The 16,232-nt window shown below is 31.8% G+C and overlaps 1 protein-coding gene across 1 annotated transcript in view; it reads left to right on the top strand.

Moving 5' to 3' along the window:
- The window catches only part of Smp_151920 (hypothetical protein), a gene marked incomplete at both ends in the record, with an annotated part of 43,719 nt that overhangs the window by 11,266 nt on the left and 16,221 nt on the right, over window positions 1–16,232 (top strand). Inside the window, 3 exons of the mRNA XM_018789928.1 lie at window positions 2,380–2,455; window positions 6,147–6,518; window positions 13,789–14,130. Coding sequence (XP_018655322.1) covers window positions 2,380–2,455; window positions 6,147–6,518; window positions 13,789–14,130 — 790 coding nt within the window. The remainder of the gene's footprint in view (window positions 1–2,379; window positions 2,456–6,146; window positions 6,519–13,788; window positions 14,131–16,232) is intronic.

The following is a 16,232-nucleotide window of genomic DNA, read 5'->3' as shown; positions in this document are numbered from 1 at the left end:
GCCGTCCAGTGCTTCCAGGTTTTCCATGGTGGTTTAGCTTCAATTGACTCATGATTCCAATTAATCAAAAGTCTAATTTTTTCTTTAAAGTTTTCAATATATACATTGACTTTTATCAATAAATAAAACGTTTTATAAATGTAATTTCTTATGTCACATATACAAAATCATTTATTTTCCTAGTGAAATACGTTTATAAATAGTTTTTTTGTTCAATATTCATATAAGTTTGATTTATGAGTGTTATAATGGTCCGTTTTATTTGTTTACACGAATGGGACGTTAATTTACTTTAGACGAATATCTACACTGAACTCCCTTTCAGTGTGTATTCAACAGGACTTCAACAGAAATCAGATCAAGAACACGTGATTAGCCTGACACCTAAACCCGACACAATCCAACAACCAATAGACAATCAATCAACAATAATAAATATTAAGGATAGGGGAATATATAACTCATCTGATACCTGTCAGATCATGTACATGTCTGACTAAGCAGACAACCAATCATTATCACCCACACAATGGGTAAACTGATAAGACAAAAAAAGATCATGAAGTAATTGAATATAAGAAATATATATAATTTGTTATAAATATGAAAGATTAGATGATGAAGTGATAGTTATTATCAAAAAAAACCAATTAAGTAATCATATGAGTGGTAATAATATTAGTGTAGTGAACAAGAACATCAGTGGGGAACTTCTTAACCGTCTACCGCTAGGTATTTCACTTTCGATTAAGGATGCATACTACTTATGACTGTCGATACCAGTAGCAAACACCCCATTAGTCATATTTATAGTTGAATAGGACATAAGAAAACGGATGTATCTAGGTGTCTAAAACAATCAGATATCAGATATTTCATTGAACAATGTTGAAATAATAGAACAAATTATAATAACCATAAATTAGAAACAAAATAAAAACTAGACTTGAATGAAAAATTGAAATGTCATAAGAAAATAAAGATAAATTCAAACAAACAAGACCAAGAAAAAAGGTTGGGGGGGGGCAAACAGTGAGTTGATCATCATGATAGCAACAAATGAAATAAAAGTTCTTATTTTATATATAATTTGAATTTTAGATAATAAACAGATGTTATTTCTGTATAATATAGAGTATACAAACTGAAGTGAATTCAGTTTATTTCAAAATGTTTATTATTTTTGCTGTACAAAAGTTTATCAACAGAAGCATTTGCATAAAAAAGCTTAGTGTATCGTAGAATAATTACAATTTAATTAAGAGTGGATAAAAACTTTCTAATAAATCAGATACAAGCTTTAATCAGTCTATAGTTAAGCATTTCCACAGGAAATTCAACCGCAATTTTCATTCATATAATTATATCTAATTCATTTTTAGCCAATATTAAAGTTAGATCGAAAACTATGGACATCCAAGATACTTTTTCTAAAACTAAGTAAATGTTGGATGGAACAAGACTAATGTTAATTTTTAAACGTCTGATTAAATAATTTATTTAAACACATAAATATTGGTACAAGGGGGCACCAGATATATATGCACCTCACAAATCTCACTTGATTGGTGTGAGGGCTGTGGTACTGCCCAGGTGCCCAAATTGAAGCAGGTGGTTTTCTTAAGAGGCCACACCCCGAGCCTTTCATCTAAAGGTTTGATCCTTAAGGAAGTAGAGCAACGTGATGAGATGCAGTCCCATGGTAGCCGGTGACCAACAATTGATCCATACGCCATTTGTTCCATCAGGATACTGAAGCCTATGTGCACCATTGGTTTGGAATCAGGGTTTTCCAACTCTCTTAAGTGCATCCTCCATATCCACAAACTCGGTTAAAGCTCTGAACATTCGCTTTTTGTCCTCTCAATTTCGTAAACAACACCGCCACGAGAAGGTAGTGAGTAGGACTTCCCTGGCAGAGGCTATATACGCGTGGCCATGTGAGAGCATTTGGAGAGGGAGAGCGGACTCTCCCCACTCTCGACCGTACCAGGGCATTTGTGGGTTGGTCTGATTAAACAATACATCCAATGCAAATTTGTAAGAATAATCATAACTTTTTTGTATAAAAATAATCCATTTATAAGTTATTAACTATTATACTCAGTATTACTGATAGTCAACTGATTGCGTCACATACAAATATGCTTAGCTAGCAGATGAATCAATATTTCTAAGTATCTTGACTATAATTAGAATTCTATATTCCCGCCAATTCGGCTTAGTGTTTTAAAGGTATTACATTCATAAGAAGCCCTGAAAGTGTGTTATCAGATATCCGGTAGCTTTATAGCTTATACACTGTTGACAATTCTTAATGCAGAAGTAGACAATAGTTGAGTTTTTTTTCTAATTTTCAAATATTCATAAATATTTTAGTTATATCCGATTGAATTTTGTACCTGGAAAATTTCCTTTAGAAGAAGAAGTTGATCGATTTATAGATGAGTTACGTGTAAGTGAATTTTAATATTTACTTATTTCTCACTTAAGTAATCGATATTTTTGATTAAGATACACATTTGAATTTTTTGTTTAATTATGAGATTCAATTTTTTAATAAAATTTCAGAAAACGAAATTAAACTAAAAATATATTTTAAGAGAAATTCCATAGCAACATATTGATGATCATAAATATTAATGACAAATGAAAATTTATATATTATCATTCATGTTAAGGTTTGTTAACAATTATAAAAAATATAGGTAGGGGTTTTGTAGACATTATAGTAATTTCAATACTTGAGATCATGAGTCAATTGAAGCTAGACTACCATGAAAAACCTGGAAGCACTGGGTTCGAATCTCATGAGGCGGGATCGTGGATGCGCACTGCTGAAGAGTCCCACAATAGGACGAAAAGGCCGTCCAGTGCTTCCAGGTGGGCAAGGCAAAGGCTAGTAATAGGGGTCGAATACATGAATATATGGGAAAGAGAATGAATCATCGGTTGATATTTAAGCGATTAACATTTAAGCTAGTGAGAGATGTGTGCATAAGAAGTCATATGTGGTCATAGTAGTAGAAAGAAATATGCCAATTAGTACTACACGGATAACGTTAAGTTATTAAAAGGGCTTAACAAAATTTAACCATAATTGAAATTGACTGGAGGAGAATTGCTATTATATATATATATATATATATATATATAAAGGGGAATAAAATAAAATAGAACACATCAGGAATATTTTACATTCATGTTTAACATTTTATCAAGTGATGGATAAGTTGGCTTTTCAATGTCATTTATCTGTCTAACATAATTAAAGGTACATCTAACTGACGAGTCCCAAATAGGACGAGACGCGCGTCCTGGATTCCACTGCTAGTCACTATCCATCTTTACTTATGAAACATGCCTCCTGATATGTACTATCATTTAACAATCTGATTGAAGATTCATCTATATTAGAAAAATTGTTTCAGCCAAAAAATTTATAGTGATAAATTCTCAACATATCTTCTTAACCCGTAATTAATTTCAGATGATTCTTCAGTGGCTACTGTGTCTTTCTTGATGTTCACAAATAAACCAATAGAGTTCCTAGTCTATATGATTGACAAAGTAATTACTTTTAGCTTCATGAGGATTAGCTAAGTTTTTAATTATTGTATATCGATATAAAAACTATTATCAAGCGTTATAAGCAGATATGATGGTGGCTAAAAGTGGAATTCAGGACTCGCGTACCGTCTTACTTAATGCTTATGAATTAGGACAATATCGAGACAATATGCACAGGGTACACGTATGCCAATAACAGACTGATCAATTACAATCCTAAACATCAATGGAAAGATTCAAATAACCAATACAACAATTTTTTTATTAACAAGCTTTTTATAGTTTTTTTTAATCTGATAATTATTTGAAAATGAAATTTGTATTGAATGAGATCATTAGGATTAGCAGAGAACATTTATAGTATATCACATAGAATTTTTGCCGTTGCCTGAACTTCGTTACACGTTGTGGACTTAAGACTTGGTGATAGATTAAAAATAAGGACACTACATACTGTAGAGATAATGTTACCAGGAAAACATTAGGGTGAGATCTGATTCTAATTGATTTACTGATATTAATCTTCCGTTAGTTCCATGTGTCCAATATAGTTAATACCAGTATTTAAGGTGATAATATGACCATGGAAAGATTTCATTTCTAGTGACCCGTGATTATTTGACTCCAATTTGCTCGTCTATTAATTATTTTTTTCGACTTATACATCTCGTCGATCCTCGTTTGAAATCACCGACTTAAATTGCGTTAGTAAATGGTGGAATTAAATACGTCAAATACGAGAATGGATTTCGTATACGTATATTTCATACAATCATTGATCCACACAGACGATCAAATAAACGAAGCAAAATGAAATGAAGGAGTGTGAACCAACTAGATTTAACCAAGCGTCAGTCGATATTTATGGTCAGACAAAAATAAGTTACAGTTATGTGATAAGTAATATAAGAAACGTACATACATACGCTCACATAAAAACAGTCAAAGTTGATAAGCGAATAAGTGACAGGGTAAAAATGTGACTTGAGAAGAATAAGTTGATCTTTCCAGAGGTTAGAATAACCTATGTGGGTTTGATATAATATCATCCCATACAGGTAAAAAAATATAATTATAAAAGTAGTAAATTATTCATTAAACTTTGAAATATGTTAGTTATCAGATGGCAGAATTAAAGTAATACACTTAAATCTCAAAACTTATGTTTGTTTCTTTCTGAAACCCAGGTAATAAATAAATATTATTTTCTAGGTAATTAAAACTATTTTCACATCAGAAAAACTTGCCTACATTTCAGATTTTATTCTATGCATAAAATTATGTTAACATTTGTAAGGTGAATTAACATTAATATATACTGGTGTGATGCGTGCTACTGATGTCGATAGATATAAGTAGTATGTATCATCAATCTAAAGTGGAATACCTGGCAACAGAAAGTTAATAAGATAGAAGAAAAGAGAACAAAAACAGAGAATGATTGGTGTGAAAACAAAAGAACAATAAAGTTTGAGACGATTGATTGACATTTTGCAAACTAATTATTTACTGTATAATTGTCAGATTTTACTAAAAGATTTTGCAATTTCGTATTCAAATACATCTGATTATCCTCACTGACGTTCATGTTCAATACACTACCATTATCTGATTGTCAACTATAAATAATTTCAAGAACTTGTTAATACACTTTGATGAATGTGATCAGTGTTAAGTGACCATCTACAGTTTTTTTTAAAAAAAAAACAGTAATACGATGCAAATATTTCTCTAACATAATCATTTTCATAACTGTACTTTTAAAAAAAAGCAAACTGAAAAGCATAAAACCCAGTAATAAAATTTCTTATATTCACATCACTGAAGAGGAAAATTATACTCAAAATGTTTTAATATTTTTATAACTAACATTTAAGATTAAGAGCAAAGATGAATAGTGGCTAGCAGTAGAATCCAGGACGCGCGTTTCGTCCTATTTGAGACTCGTCGGATGGATGTATCTGTATCTCAGAGTTGATGTTCACTCTAGAATTTGAACCCAGTACCTTCCACTCCAAGTGCCATCACATTATCCACTAGCTACTGAGTCCTGATAGCCACTTGCTTGTGCAATGGGGTGAAGTTTGAATTCACTTAGTATTGTTTGTTTGAATCTTCCTATTAACATTTTAGGACTGCAATTGATCAGTCTTTTATTAGCATATGTACATAGTGTGCGTATTGCCTCGATATAGCCCTAATCTACAAACATTATAAGCAAAGATGGATTGTGGCTAGCAGTGGAATCCAGAACGAGAGTTTCATCCTATTTGGGACTTTTCACCTGGATGTACCTGCATCTTAGAGTTGATGTTCACTCTAGAATTCGAACCCAGTACCGTTCGCTTCAAACGCCATCGTGTTATTCACCCAGCTACTAAGTCCTGATAGCTACTTGCTTGTTAAGTTTTTATTAATTTTTTTTCGCAAGAAATAACATTATTATAATCAACAATATCTTTTGCTAATTGAATATTGTACGAAACATTTAATTCAAATCTTATTTAAATATAAAATTATTATAAAATTATATTAGTAATTTTGTCATATAACTTTGAAAAATTTTCATATTCCAGCATATTTGTTCAGATTCATTGCCAAAATATTTAAATTCTACTAATAAATCAATAATCAAAACGAACACGCCTCATGATGACTTTTCTTCATCTATACATAGAATGGTGATACCACATTTTTTAGTTACCGGTCATAAAATGACAGATGGTTCTATACAACTTGGATTAGTTATGGGACATTTAGCATTAAAAGCATTAAGTAGTATATTTACATTAATTAATCCTGAAGGTCAGCAAAAAGATTTATATCAATTTAATCAAACTACAAATCATCCCATTTCATTATCAAAGAATGAACATAATCATAATGTCAATAATCATATTAGTAGTATTCATACAAAACCAGATATTATAGAGAAGAAAACTAATAAAGTAATGAATGAAGTTACATTTAATAGAAAAATGAATTTATTAAGAAAAGGTAAATATCATTTCATTAAACAACTTGGTCGTTATTTACCATTTATGGTACAAATTAAAGAGGAGGTAAGTTATGTAATTATTTATTATTTATTATTTAAACACATAAATATTGTTACAAAAAGCACCAGATAAATATGCGCCGCACAAATCTCATTTGATTTGCGTGAGGGCTGTGATACTGCCCAGGTGCCCAGACTGAACCAGGTGGTTTTCTTAGGGGGCCACACCCCGAGCCTTTGACCGAAAAGTCTGATCCACAAGGCAGTGGATCATCGTGAGGAGATGCAGTCCCATGGTAGCCGGTGACCAACAATAGGTTCATACGCCATTTGTTCCATCAGGAACCTGGAGCCCATGTGCACCATTGGTTTGGAATCAGGGTTTTCCAACTCCCCTAGGTGGACCCTCCACGTCCACCAACCTGGTTAAAACGCCGGACATTCGCTCTTCGTCCTCTCACTTTCGTGAACAACAACCCTGCCACGAGAAGGTAGTGAGTAGGACTTCCCTGGCAGAGGCTATATATTCGCTGGCCATGTGAGAGCATTTGGAGAGGGAGAGCGGACTCTCCCCACTCTCGACCGTACCAGGGCATTTGGGGGCTCAGAATATACTTGCTTTTTATTTTGATACATAAAAGGCTTTGGTTTTCTTAAATTTTGATTTATGAAAAAACATTTCACATGTTATTACAGTAGATGGGAATTAGGAGAACTAATATAGTTACTCGACATTTTGGATTGGTTGAAGTTAGACATTAACAATGTTAGATGCTCGATCAATGGTACAGAGGTTAAGCGTACGCGCGTGAGACCAGAGGTCACGAGTTCAAGTACCGCATGCGGGGTCGTTGGTGCACACTGTTGGGGAGTCCTATACTAGAACAAAACGACCGTCTAGTTATTCCAGGTTTTGAATGGTCGCTTTTTGACTTTAGTGTAGTTCACTATTCTCAACAACCCCAACAGAGAATCGCCTCCCAACTTGATTCATTGCACATGTGTTCCAAGCTTCATATTGATGATGACTAACTGAATAAACTTATTTTATTATCAGAAGCCAGTCAGGATAGAGAGTACTAGTTTTTACTCAAAATCTTAAATGTAATATTAATTAGCATTTACCTTATGGAATATTTGTAAAAACGATCTGTATATACAGTTTAAATTGTTCAAAAATGATAAAATACTATCTCTTGTTTTTTAGATTGAGTTGGGCTTCACAGAGTATGTAGTTTGCTTGATGATAAAGAAAACTGGCTATAAATCCCTGGTGAACTAACATTGCATAGAACTGCTATATATATTTCTTTACTCAAATTGCTTGTTTGATATGCAATTAAGTCCTTATACATTGTAGGGATAGTTTTTGAGTTTGAACAATCCTTTAGTTCACTGACTAATAAACGACATAAAATTGTAGTAGTCATTTCTGGGATCGTTAAAGATAACGACGATAGCATATATATATATATATATATATATATATATATATATATATATATATATATATATATGGGGGGAACATAGTTATATTGGATGTATGATCAATGTTTAACAGCCATGCTTCAGGGCAACCTTGATATTCATCTATCAACAAGTGAGACAAAATTGTATGAAAAACACAAATAAATCTAATCAAAAATGCAATTGCATTTATATTTTTTTTAAATCAGATGACATTTCGCCATAAGCTCTCACTTGACTGGTATTGTTCGAGTAAAGAGCCTTCACAGGTTTATGTACTTCTGAGTTACACCTTTCAATGACAGACACTGCCACAGAACCTCTTGGTCTACAGAGTCAAATATTGCTTTTAAGTCAAGAACAACTATCATTGTCTGACGCCGATAAGCATGCCTGTGTTCTAAAACCTGACGAATGGTGAATATGTGGTCGATACAGCCACGACCACGTCTGAAGCCAGCCTGATTTTCTCGTGTTTGCATTTCACGAGTCTTTGTTAGGCATCCGATGATAATTGTGGCATAAAGTTCAAATTATTTTCATTTACATGTCAAAATCTAGATTAAAAAATTAAATTAATTAGAAGTAGTTGAAAAGATAGTTGATAATTTACTTTTATATGTTTTAAACTTCTCAACTTCGTGTTAGATAAACGATACAGATGTGGAGACTTAATTGTTCACATTTACAAAATGCTGTATGTTATATCTCGAACTTAGATTCTTAGTATATCGCGTATAACTTGAGCACTTGAACGCTAGAACCTTCCCCAGTCTCAAAATGAGAAGATAGAAGACATGTGGAAAAAATTCTATTCCCAACACAGTGTCAATTATGGTAAAAAAAACTATCAGATTTTAAAGTCTTTAGTAAAAACGAAATCATCATTATAGTTATCTAATCCGCACACAGGGGGGGATTAGCACTTGCCCAATAGGGAAGTTACACGTAGTGATTCTGGAATATTCTTACAAAAGCTGATTGGATGGAATATGTTCGGCTCCTTCTGAGTTTCTTAGAGCTTCCTCAAATTCGTCTGTGAACTGTACTCACACTGTATTTATTCTTCTAAATCCTTCATAAAGAATCAATATTTTTTAAAATATACTTCTTTAGTTTTATTTAGTTATATCGTGTTGATATCGTGTTCGATTTCATCTTCTTGATTTACATAAATTTTTTATGGATAGAGAAAATAAGCTTCCACGTCTGGTCGCCTCCATGTGGATTTACATAAATTTCACGATTTGTAAAATATTTTTAATTAATAATATCAAGTTAAAGATAAATAATTTAAGTTTTAATTATTAAAAGTGAAAATAATTCAAATTCAAAAAAAAATATTCATATCAGAAGGGGTTTTTGTGGATATTATAGTCATTTCAATGGTTGAGATCATGAGTCAATTGCTCAATGCTCACTAGTGACTGACTCCATGAGGTATTTCATGGAGTTCAAGTGAGAAGCAGTGACCAGTGGAGTTCAAGCAGGTCTGTTGTGAGATATCAACTCACTGAAGACAATGGTGGATGTGTCGCTCGATTTCGTGGATTTGTTGTAGTTACAAATTAATACCGTTGAATACCGGCTGAGTAGCCTAATGGTTAGGCGCTCGCGCGCGAGACTTTAAGTCCTGGGTCCGAATCTCGCAAGGCGGGATGGTGGATGCGTACTGCTGAGGAGTCCCATAATAGGACGAAACGGCCGTCCAGTGCTTCTAGGTTTTCCATGGTGATCTAGCTTCAAATGACTCATGATCTCAACTATTGAAATATATATATATATATTCTTATATTATATTATAGAAATCTGTATTACATTACTTTATATATTTATTTATATTTTTATTATAGGTAGATAATGCTATTGATGATTTCGATGATGTAATTAATTTACGTGAAGAAACAGTTGATTGTATAATTGAATTTTTGGGACTACCAATAACTGATGAAAGTGATGTATGTTATTTAATTGATAATTTTCTCTTTTTAAATTTATATAATATAATTGTAAAATTTTGATATATTTTTAAAAGTTAATATTGAATTCAACAATATTTCAATCTATCAAGGTATGAAATAAACTGTGAAATATATATATTAATAGTTGAATGCATGAGTCAATGTAAGATAGACCATCATTGAAGACATAGAATCACTGGACAGTCATTTCATTCTTCTATGGAACCCCTCAACACTGCACATCCATGATCACACACATTGAACACGGACTCAAGATCTCCGATTCTGTGCATGGACGCTTAACCTTCAGACAACTGATCCAACATTCAACACTATTAATATCTAACTTCAATCAATTCATGATCATGCACAACACTTCATCCATTATTTGAAGTGGATAACTGTTTCACATCGACACGGATTGAACTCTTCTAATTAGAGCTTCTCACCAGAACTCCATGAAATCCATTTTGAACCTAATCACTAGTGAGCACATGGTGATTATAATTAGAATGGGGATTTAAGGAGATTGTAGTGATTTTAATAGCTGAATTCATGAGTTCAGCGCTTTCAGGTTTTCAATGGTGTTTTAGCTTACATCAAATCATGAATTCGACTACTGAAATCACTACAATCTCCATAAATCTCATTCTGAGATTTTTTCAGGGGAAAAACAATCTTTAAATGATAACTATTCTAATTTAACAAAGTATTATATATTAAAGTGAAATTTTAATAGTATCAGTTATATATTTAAAAATTAAAATATTCAATTTAACTGTTGATAACCTTCAGTTTTGTTCCAAATAATATGTGCCTTATAGAATTTGTGTATTTAATTAAGGATATCATTGAGAAGGGCCAAATTTATTGACAATTTTGAAGCTTTAATTTTTTTTTGTGTAGAAAAAAACATTTTGTTTTAACCTGCAATCTAACATAGTAACACTTAACCCATTTTAATGCTTAGAATAATGTGACAGTTTCTCATTTTTCTCATATTATATCATCTCTGTTTTTCACTTTTATTTCTATTTATCATTTTTATATTTATTCGATTTTCAATTTCATTAACCATTACTTGTACTTTCATATATAAAAATGCCTTAAAGATTGTATCTATGGTCAAATTATTATAAATGCATAGTGAAATTACATGATAGTTTCTGTATCAACTTCGTCTTCACAATACGTAGCCAAAAAAATACGTTCAAAAAGTCAGTTTGAAATTAATAAAAATATTGTAAGCATTGCTTACAATGCTTGTGAATTAAGGCTATATCGAGGCAATACGCATAGTATGCACATATGCCAATTAGAGACTGACCAGTTGCAGTTCTAAACATCGATGAGAAGATTCAAACAAAACAATAATAAATGAATAAAAATATTGTTATCATTATTGTTGGAATGTACTGAACAAGAAAACAAGTGGGGACAATCGAATGCACATGAATACAAAATTACAGAATCTCTTAATAAAATCTGAGAATCATACAATAAATACTTCATTTGCAAAATATCAGTCAATCGTCTCAGACTTGATTGTTCCTTCGTTTCCAAACCAATCTTTCTCTGTTTTTGTTCTGTTTTGTTCAAACTTCTTAACCTTCTGCCGCTGGATATTTCACTTTGGATTGATGATACATACTACTTATATCTATCGACATCAGTAGCACAAACAACACTATGATTAACTTTTTATTTTATACGTTAACATATTGAAATGTTGACCAATGCAGATTTTCTAAATATCACAATGACAATATATACAAATACTTATAAAAGATGATAAAAATGATTCCTGATAACTCTTTCAATAAACGATAATTTAGAAATTAGTTAATATATTTTGATGAATAAACCTATTTACCAGGATATTCGAATCTTGACTCATTCAAAAAATGTCACAATATAGATTAATTAAATTGATCATACAATATAACATTTTTTGTGATAGATTCTTTCTATGATAATATCCATTAAAGTATACAAGTGTATTTTACAATTGAAATCATAACTCAATTGAAGCTAGACCACCATGGAAAACCTGGAAGTACTGGACGGCCGTTTCATCCCATTGTTAAATATCGACTCAGTGGTTTAGAAGTTAAACGTTCGAGCGCAAGACTAATAGGTCCTGGTCTTGAATCTCGTGAAGCGGGATCGTGGGTGTGCACTACTGAGGAGTTCCACAATAGAATGAAACGCCCGTCATGTTTATTTTTAAAAAGAACTTGGTATATATTCATAAAATTGTTGTCTGTTAGCTTGAGACCCTAAATGACACAATGATATATATATATATATATATTCATGCTAATTCACTTAATAATTATTAACTGTCAATTTCATCACATATATAAACTTTCAATACTTTCACTGATCATATTCTCTTTTTTATTATACTTTAGAAAAGTTCATTACTTAAAACATTATATAATCGAACTATTGATAGAATGGAAAGATATCATTTATTAATTTGTTTCAATGCATATCTTCATGAACAAGTAAGTTTATTAATAAACAAAAAAATTATTTTAATATTTAGATGCAATTAAGATTTAGTGAAAATTTTTCAACATGGATGAAACATCAACCACGTCTTTATCAAATTATGGATTTTTTAGATATATGTGAATGGTATACATCAGTAGATATGTTAAAATATGAACATCGTATATTAGTAAGTATTTAATTTATTGAATAATTGAATAATTAATTAATTATTTTTAATATGAAAGAAGGCTGTATACTAATTTGATGTGGTCTTATGTTCGGAGGTTTAATCACGTGAGTTATCCACTAATCGAAATACGATTTGTCTAATCGTAACACTATGCCAAATTAAGGACGTTCAACTGGTATGAGCAGTCTAGTGTCCTTATTTGGTCCTTTGTCTGCCTAGCCCTTCCAATTGAGTTCAGAACACCAATTACAGCTTCTGCTATACGAATCATTTATATCAAGGATACTCGGTTTATATACGAGACAGACAAACCGTAGCACACGATAAAAACAGAAAATAATATTTGTACAAAATCAAGCCAAATGTGGCCGTGAACGTGGGAGACAATAATCAGTAAACTGAATATAATTTAGGCACAGTAAATCGTATAATAATAATTTATAGGTCAAAATGAGGCTTATAATAAGATGAATATATATAGATTAAATCTAATCTCTCAATAGTTAAACAATAAAAATATATGGGGGTTTTCTGTGGAGATTTTAAATAATTTTTATATATCGTTGAAATCATGAGTCAATTGAAGCTAGACCTCAGTGGAAAACCTGGAAGCGCTGGACCTGGTAGCACTTAAAATCTCCACAGAAAATCCCCTTATCATATACTCACTAGTGACTGGCTCCATGAGGTATTTCCTGGAGTTCTATTGAGAAGCAGTAAGTAGTGGAGTTCAACCAGGTTTGTTAGGAGATATCAACTCACTGAAGACATTGGTGAAATGGTTGCTCGATTTCATGGATTGGTTGAAGTTAGACATTAACACTGTCGGATGCCGGCTCAGTGGTCTAATGGTTAAGCGCTCGCGCGCGATTTCAACTATATATAAAAATAAGAATATATATGTAGAATAATCGTCCATTGACAGGTCCCGAAAGTTACCCGTAATTATTTCTTCACTAGGATATAACTCATAAATAGGAAGACTATCTTAACAACAACAAAATATAAACAATTATTAGTTATAAACTGTTTTCATCTTATTGATATGTTTTCTACTTTAAAAGTATTGACAATGTTTGAACTTATCTTTTTTCATTGAATAGGTTACAGATAGTTCACTTCATATTGATGAATTAAGTACACAACGAATTACAGGTCTTAATAATTTTCGTCAATTAGCTGGTTTACCAATTTATGGTTCAAGTCAACCAGATACAAATGGTATTATTAATATACATAATGTATTAACAAAAGCCTATTGGAATATATCATTAAAAAATATAAGACCAGTAGTAAATGAATTTAATAATAGTAAAAAAAGTTCAGAAAAATCATCAAATGGTAAAGATGTAAATAGTTATGCTGTAATAATGCCACAAATGATATGGATATGTTTACGTGATGATTATGTAGTGAAATATTCAGGTGAAACATGTAGTTGGAGAGTAAAACATAAACCAGAAGATTCAATTATATTACGTGGAGCAAATGGAATGGAACTTGAAGTTTGTTTATAAATATTATTATTTATTTATTTATTTTTAATAAAAAATCTCAGATATTTTTCAACTTCGTGAAAACAACATGTTTATCGTTTAACTGTTTTGTGATATGCTCTTAGATAATCATTTACATATAAGTTAATCTAGTGGCAGAATATCAGTGGATGTCGAATTTCGATATTGTTTTTACTGTTATATCGATTGCTTGCATGTGTGCCCAATTTAATATATGAAGTGATAATACCGCCAATAAGAGAGCAGCGATTTATTGATCGCCCAATGATACACAAAACTGTATGAGCAGTCTTGAGTACTTGTCAGTCCTGCTTTCTGCCTAGCCCAGCCAGTTAAGTCCAGAACACCAATAACAGCCTCTGCAATATATGAATCATTATTCTCAAACGTACTGGGTTTATGTACTAGAGAAACTGACCACATCGTACGATAAAATAGAAAATAACATTTGTACAAGATTTAACCAAATGTGGCTGTGAATAGGGGGAACAGTAATTAATGGACTAGGGATAACTCAAGAATGGTAAATCGTATAATAATAGTCTATAGGTCAAAATGAAGCTTATAGTAAGAGAAACACGAATATGAATAGTTTAGTTACTTAACAATTGTACAATAGGAAATATACATATCATATTGGTCCATAGATAGTCCTCGGAGTTACCATTCATAATTCTCCACGGGATACAACAATTACAACCTGTAAATTGTATTACATAATCATTTCAACTTAAATCAATGTGTATATCAACATGAACTTATTAGCATTTTAGTGTTTTTTAACGAGTTGGTTTTCTACGGGATTAGGTCTCTAACTCCACATTCAATACTCCTTCTTTACCCGAGCTTGGGACCGGCAGTAACTTTAGAACTACAGGCAGAGTTATGAACTTATTAATTAAGTAATAACAAACAATATGAAAATGAATAAATAAAAGAATATGGTCCTTTTTACTGTTTACTACAGTCCATTTTAAAAACTGTTAATATTAATGAATGGTTTACAGGATGTTCGGTAATTCGACCCAATTCACACATTAAAATTTTTAATTATTTAAAAAATTGATTTAGAAAATTTTATTGTTTTTTCTCATAAAATTACAAATTAATTTACTAGTAGCTAGTTCTTGAAACTTGTGGGATTAGTAGGTATTCGTCTGTACTTGAAGGATTGTAAAATAATCTGTTCTTAAGTAAAATATGAATAAATGGAAATGTCATGATCACTTGTGATTCCAGTATAAATATAACTGACTAATGACAATAGTTTAACTTCTATGGGATCTTATTATGTTCACTTTCATTTATTAAAACTGTAACAAAGACAATAAGCCCATTTATTTTTTTAGTTGAATCAATTGCATTTAAATTTTAAAATCAGACATTTTAAATACACACTGAGTTTCTAAGCATGAAATAAAATTAGAATGTAGTTAATTGTTGGATTGTGTAGTTATATGAATAAAATAGTAATTGTTAGATTAGATTGAATCTATTACATCAGATACAACTGTTGTTTACAACTTTTGTTTACTGAGAAAGACGGATAGTGACTAGCAGTGGAATCCAAGATCCGCGTTTCGTTCTATCTGGGAGTTGATGTTCGCTCTGGGACGAAACGCGCGCCCTCCATTACACAGCTGACCACTATCATTCTTTACTTATAATGCTTGTGAATTAAGACAATATTGAGGCAATACACACAGGATGCATATGCCAATAAGAGACTGGTTAATTCCAGTGTTAAACATCAATGGGAAGATTCAAGTAAACAATACCAAGTTCATTTATTATTTATTGATTATCTATTCATATATAGACATGTTTATATTTATTAGTAATAGTTGAAAGCGTCAATTGAAGCTAGACCACCATGGAAAACCTGGAAGCACTGGACGGCCAGATCGGATGCCGGCTAAGTGGTCTATCGGTTAAGTGCTCTGGCACGAGACTGGTAGGTCCTGGGTTTGAATCTCGTAAGGCGAGGTCGTGGATGCGCACTGCTGAGTAGTTCCACAATAAGGCAAAAC

This window comes from Schistosoma mansoni, chromosome W (assembly GCF_000237925.1).
Source record: "Schistosoma mansoni strain Puerto Rico chromosome W, complete genome".
Classification (NCBI taxonomy): Eukaryota; Metazoa; Platyhelminthes; class Trematoda; order Strigeidida; family Schistosomatidae; genus Schistosoma; species Schistosoma mansoni.
The sequence above is the reverse complement of the archived record's forward strand: the minus strand, read 5'-3'. Positions and strand labels throughout refer to the sequence as shown.